Source organism: Magnolia sinica, chromosome 13 (genome assembly GCF_029962835.1).
Source record: "Magnolia sinica isolate HGM2019 chromosome 13, MsV1, whole genome shotgun sequence".
Lineage (NCBI taxonomy): Eukaryota > Viridiplantae > Streptophyta > Magnoliopsida > Magnoliales > Magnoliaceae > Magnolia > Magnolia sinica.
In genome coordinates, this window is record NC_080585.1 from 29,532,334 (window position 1) to 29,538,776 (window position 6,443).

Below are 6,443 nucleotides of genomic sequence, written 5' to 3' on the forward strand. Positions count from 1 at the left end.
CTGCAGTTAACCATCATTAGCCAAATAGTCAAGCTTGTCCAGCCCATTTGATGGGTGTTGGACTGATGGATGTTCATGATCTTGCACGTGTGGCACTTTATACAAATTGCCTCTTCAGTATCTCACACGAATCCTCATCTATCCCTTGGCCTGTTTTGCCTAGCAAGCCCCTAGAGATTGCCTATTCTGTATTTGAATGGTTGGTATTAGTGGTTTCAGCTGCCAATGGGCCTGATTACACACACGTGGCACGGGCCTGATTTATTTACTATGCACTAATGCATGATCTTTTCTTCCTTTTGAACGGTTGGTAAAGTTTGCAGTTTTTTCATAGAAAAAAGAAAACCCTCAAATGCTGATGTTCCCTCCATCAGGCTGGTGGGGCCCTCTTGATGACATTTCACGGTGGGTTTTAATTTACATGCATGCAAACTGTACACGTAGAATACATATGCCTCAAATCAAAACGCCCATATCATGGGCCCCACTTTAGATGGGCCATAGCCCCGAAAACGGATTTGCTAGGCAATCCAAACCTCAGTTTAATATCATTCTTGAATTAGCAAAATCCATACTCTTCATTTTAAAATTCCATTTGATGGAGACCACTTTGAACGGTTGCGATCATCTGTCTAGTGTAATTTTTGAATTATGTCCCATCCGCAGAGGGTCTGACATTCGTCTGCATATAAAATATTTGCTCTCTTCACAACTAAGATTGAACAATGAGCCAATACATTTGTTGTATGTGATTTCTCTGCAAACAAAAAAGCAAGAATCAAGTACCAATTCCTCTTACCTTAAACCGTGCAAATTCCTTTGTGGGACCGAAGTGGGCCCACCTACCATCATGGCTTGCCATCATATCGGATCGAATGATCGGAGGCATTCAACTAAGGTCCCTCGCATCTGTTTTACTCAATTGAACGGCTGCGATAAAAATCCGCTGATGGTTGTTTTGGAGTATCTGCAATTGACGACCGTCCGTCGCTGATCACAGGTGGGCCCACTGGGGTCCACAGGAATTTGCACCAGTGGCTAAGGTTTACATGTAAAGAAGAAAACAACATTCATGACAGTGTCCAAGACCAGCACCAAAGAATACATGGACACCAACATGGGTCCTTCCCACATACTAATCCCCTTCCACAGTCTAAACTCAAACAAACCCTCAACCAATCTCAGCCCTACATTGCTAATCAGGGCCATTGCCAATGCTGTTTGCCTCCTTCCTTTGATCAGATCCTTGGCCTTAACTAATGACTCGAACCCGTAACAATCCTCCTCCAAAACAGACACCACCTTTGCCAGACTGCCCACAACCATAACATGTGCAAACACAATACAAAATGGAATTCCTAGGAATCCTAAAACAACCCAAACACCTATCATCTTTGAACAAATCCCATAAGCAAATAACATATTGGGAAGTGTAGCCAAACACACACCAAAAACCCAAGAAAGGCCTAATACAATCAAGAATTCCCAAAACCATGTGTGTAGAAGCTTCACCCAAACAACCCCACTTCTTGCAAGCAACCTTCTTCTACTATGGCCAATCCCATTGTAGGTGTTGGCAATTAAGTGGGCCGTCGCCGCTTTACCGAGAAGAAGGAATGTGATTGACGAAGGGAAGCACATGATGTATGAAAATAGAGAATTTGAGAGGATGTTAAGTGGGCCATTTTGTTCAAATGGTGGACCATCTTGTCCAAATAAGAGGGTGGTTAGTTTGAAAGTGGAGGGTGGTATTTTTGGGTATTGGTGAATGAGGAGATGGGAAAGGAAGAGAGAGATTGGGAGAGGAGAGAAGAGGAAGATGGAGATGGATTGGAATTGGGTTGGATGGAGGAGTAGAATTCTAATGGATTCTCTACATATTTGGGGTGTATCTATCAAATGAATGGACTCAAAGATCTGGGTTCTTCTTGTCATTTTGAGAGGAGAAATGAGAGTGGGAGAGATGGAGATGTGAAGGTGTATATGTTATGAGTGTTTTGAATCACATGGTTTTGGATTAGTTGGGTTTTGGTTGCTTCAATGCTAATATTTCATGATTGTATGAGGCTTGGAATTTTAGTATTAGTTTAGAAAAATCTGTTAGAGTATGAAGGTATATGAGAATGCACTAAAAAAATGTACATGTGGCATACATTTAACTCAGATTAAACGGTTCAGATCAGGTGGTAGATTTCAGATTGGGGATTAGACTGAAAATTAGAGTGAAATGGCTGTTCTAAATGGATGATTGGTGGACATCGAATGGACGGTTAAACCATAAAGATAAGGTTCCAAATTTGATATACAAATATCCGTGAATAAGAGGTCAGGATTTTTCAATCAATCTGATTTTGGGGTTCTGATCTATTGGTCCCATGATTTTTAACGGGTTTACTTGAGTTACATTTATAGCACGAGAGTAGTTACCGAGAGAATGTGTATCAACTGTCCTGCTCTCTCAGAGTATAAATAACTCTTTTTTTAAGGGAATTTAAATCTTGGTCATACGAGGTATAACTACTGCATAAGGATAAGTGGCCGTATTGATTCAATTTCTCGTGAGACGATATTTATGAAGTTCTCTTGGGATGTTGAGGAATCAGGATAGAGAATTGATATCATGCAGCTCCTGAGTCTTGTCAGGGAAATTCTGTGCATCTCCCTCTTCATGGCACACGTGGGAATCTGTGTCATGATCAGGACCGTTGATCGTGTCAATCATGTATCTATGTCGCAGGAGTAGGTCCAGCAAAAGAAAAATTTAGAGAAATTTCCCACAATCAGCAAGAAAAATTCAAAAGAGATGAAACGAATGGTTCGATAATGGTGATTTTTGTCTCATAGCCCATCCAGGCATTGGCCCAAAAGATCAACGGTCCTGATCACCCGACATGTTTTTCTGATAAGTATACCATGGGAAGGGGGCTGCATCAAACTTCAAGCACATCAATATTCTATTCCCAATTATCTTACGAAGCTCATCCAAGGTGCGGTCTGCGACACCACAACTTGTGGTGGTACGTATTGGACCATGTGGGGCCTACATCAACTGTGCATACGATCAACCCCGTCCATCTCGTTCTTCCCCTCATTCTCACCGTAGAAACCAAAAGTAAGGCCGATTCAAAATTCATGTAGGCTACAACGAAGATAACAATTTAAAAGCATGCCTAACAGCTCTAAAAATTCACGTGGTGTGGCCTATCTAGCTTTTGAAATGGTCTGAATTTTTGTTTGTTCCTTCTTCCTAGTGATATGCGTCATGGTGCCCCACAAATAGTGGGAAGCTTATTGGTTGGGCGTCCTCTTCCAGATTTTCCTTGTAGTGTGGTCCAACTTAGTATCCATTAGTGTTGATTTTTCGCCCCATGGCGTAAAATAAAAGGGGACATCTAATGGACGGGGTGGATCAGATTTATAATTTATGTGGGTATCACAAGAGCCCTACTCCCCACAAGTTGTGGTGGTACGGGGTACCGTACGAGCACCGATATTTTCATTTTGTGGAAGCGGATTATTCCTGTGCCCAGGGATGCGTGGGGCCCAGAGAGATGTCCGTGACAAATCCACTCCGTCCATCTGTCTTGAAAGAACACAGTGGGACAGAAATCTAAAAATCAGGCAGATCCAAAACTCATGTAGGCCATAAAACAAGAAACAGTGGGGATTGAACGCCTGGCAGTGAGAGAAGTTTTGTATCAGGATAATATTTGTTAATACATTTTATCTGTGTGGTAATAACCTATGAACGATTTGGATGGCATATAAACCTTATGTTCAGCTCCAGGAATGTTTCAACGGTGGACCTTTCCGTTCCTTCTGTTTCGTTTGATGTGTTCCACCAGAGACTTCAATCTTCCTAATATTTCTTTTAATGCCCTATTGTATTCTTTCAAAACATATTGACGGCGTGGATTTGTCACGGACAACTGTTTGGACCCCACACAGCCCCGGGCACAGGTATATGCAATCCGCTCTCTCATTTTGTACTGACGAAAAAGACAGGCAACTCATCGGGTGTACCTGAAATTGTAGCCCTTCGACCTCTGTCGGTCCACCCAGACGATCCGAACCTTTAATTCGGTGTGTACCAAGTTGATTAGCCTCCATTGAAAGAAAACCATTAGTCGGATACTATAGTAGCCCATGATGGCCTGCAAATGGACGGTTAACGTAGAAAGGCCAGTGTTTTCACTTCCAAGATGCAAACGTTCATTGATTCATGGCTAGATTTTCCAAATGCTCGTAGTCCATCTATATTAGGACCTCTAGACGAATAATTTCTATGATTAAAGATGTGGACCATGAAGTTTGCAGGTTTAGCGTACTAAAATTTAGATAATCTTGCAGAGTGGGTTATTTGATACTCTGGCTGCGTCCCACGTTTGATATGCAAGCACGTAGAAAGAGTACACGTGGCATGTATTTACTCAAATTAAACCGACTAAATTGTAGAGACACTAAGTTGGATTCTAAACGTTAGATTCATTGAGTGTCCTAACATCTGATTAATAGACACTTGTTGTTTAAAAACAGACCATTGGATATTTTGATTCCATTGAGTGTCCTTAAATCTAATAGTTAAATAACAAGATGAAAGAAATATGGGAAATGGTACAGGTCGAGCTCTGTGAGCCCCACCTTGATGTTTGTTGGACATCCACTCTATGCATTTGGTAGGTCCCCTCTAGGTTATGATGTGCCAAGCCATGCGGTCTGAAACTATGGAAATAGTGTCTAAAACATCTAAATGTATTTGTGGGCCCACCTGAGTTTTGGAGTTGCATGAAATTTGATGTGACGCCTCGTCCAAGTGGGACACAAACAATTAACAATGTACATGAGTTGAGCCAAGTCGGGCTTGGCACAGCTAGAGTTAGCTAGTGGCAAGCTAGACTCAGCTTGGCCACTAGCTAACCCTAGCTCGAACTTGGCTCGACTCAGTCCTCAAACTTAACTGGCCAACTGGGATTAATTCGGTTAGCAACTCGGGTTAGTTCAAGTCAAGATAGAGCATCTGTGGCATTTTCTCTAACACATGGAGTACACCTTCAATTTTTCATAGTATGTAAAACAATAGCAACATTTTAAATGTATTTTATCAAATACCTAGTAGGTACACATAAAAATCAAAATACAAGGGTACTTGTTTCATATCTATATTATCCTCACCACACGCCGACACTTCAGTGAGTCATTTCATCAAATACTTGTGAGCAACATCAATAGCAAAATAACAAAGTCACCGAACTTGTTTGATCCGAGTTCAATTTGAGTTGGGGTTCGATCCAAGTCGAGTTGAGCTCAGGCAAGCTCCAACTTGGCATGAAATTTTTTTAAGCTCAAAAAATCCACTTAACTCGACTCAGCTCTAACTCAATTTTGAACCGAGTTGAATCGAACTTATTTTAGTCCAGTCAAGCAAGCTAACCGAATTAACTCGGTTCATGTACAGCTCCACACACAATGGATGGGCTGGATGTCTAAACCACATCTTAACGAGCCCTAAGGTTTCAATGGCAGACATCTACTCTCGATTGTTGTGTGTGGTGTGTCCCACTTAAGTCATGAATTCTCTTGAGTTTTAGGTCCGTGGATCACCATGGAAGGGTGCATCGGATTGATGGGATGGATGTCTGTCAAACATCACAGTGGCCTTATATAAGGCACGACTTCATAGGAAGTTCCATCAGATCGACCTCATTATATCTTTTCTCAAGAAATATTTTCTTTTTGATACTTCTAAAATGGTGCCCGTAATTTGGACGGTTAGTTTGACTTATTGGCATGCCACGTATTCAATTTCTGGATGATTTCTAACTGCCTGCGTATTATCCCTGCTAGAATATCGGAGTATCTCTGCCTCTCTCTGTTTTGTTCTCTCGAAATTACCCGAAAAAATTATTTCCCTCAATTTTAATTTTAAATTTTTTTTTAAGTCTGTATTACGCTAGTTTACCACCATTTTAAAAACGGAGTTGACTCATCCACCGCACATATGGTATAGCGCAGCACTTCGATGGCCCAAATTACAACATAATCGAAAATCAGACTAATCAAATGATAGTAGCCATCCGATTTTGCCTGATGAATTTGGACTTTTAATACATTACTTTTAGCCGTCCATTTGATAGACACTAATTGTGTTATTAGGATTGCTCGATTTATATGATTTTTTCGAGTTTTGATCCATCCAAAATATGTCCCCACAACTTGAAAGGTCTGGATAGCCGTACACCCGCCCCCATTTTGTAAACGGTAGTGAACTAGCACTGGGGATCTTGTTTCTAACCTGTAAACGTCGATAATTGCGAGAACTTAATTTATCGCGAGATGGAAGAAATATTCCCTGACTTTGAGGCAGGTAATCGACCTTTTTCAATCCCACACGCGTGTTCAACACAGTTCATGTCCATGCAACAAATGTGCCAGCATGGCATGTA

General features: G+C 41.3%; 1 protein-coding gene across 1 annotated transcript; it reads right to left on the reverse strand.

Annotated features, from left to right (window-relative positions):
- Positions 1-542: 542 nt before the first annotated feature.
- Positions 543-1,971, reverse strand: LOC131224078 (uncharacterized). The gene has a single exon (XM_058219643.1). It carries the CDS (start codon positions 1,933-1,935, stop codon positions 1,039-1,041), a length of 897 nt encoding a protein of 298 aa, XP_058075626.1. The 5' UTR covers positions 1,936-1,971; the 3' UTR covers positions 543-1,038.
- Positions 1,972-6,443: the final 4,472 nt, after the last annotated feature.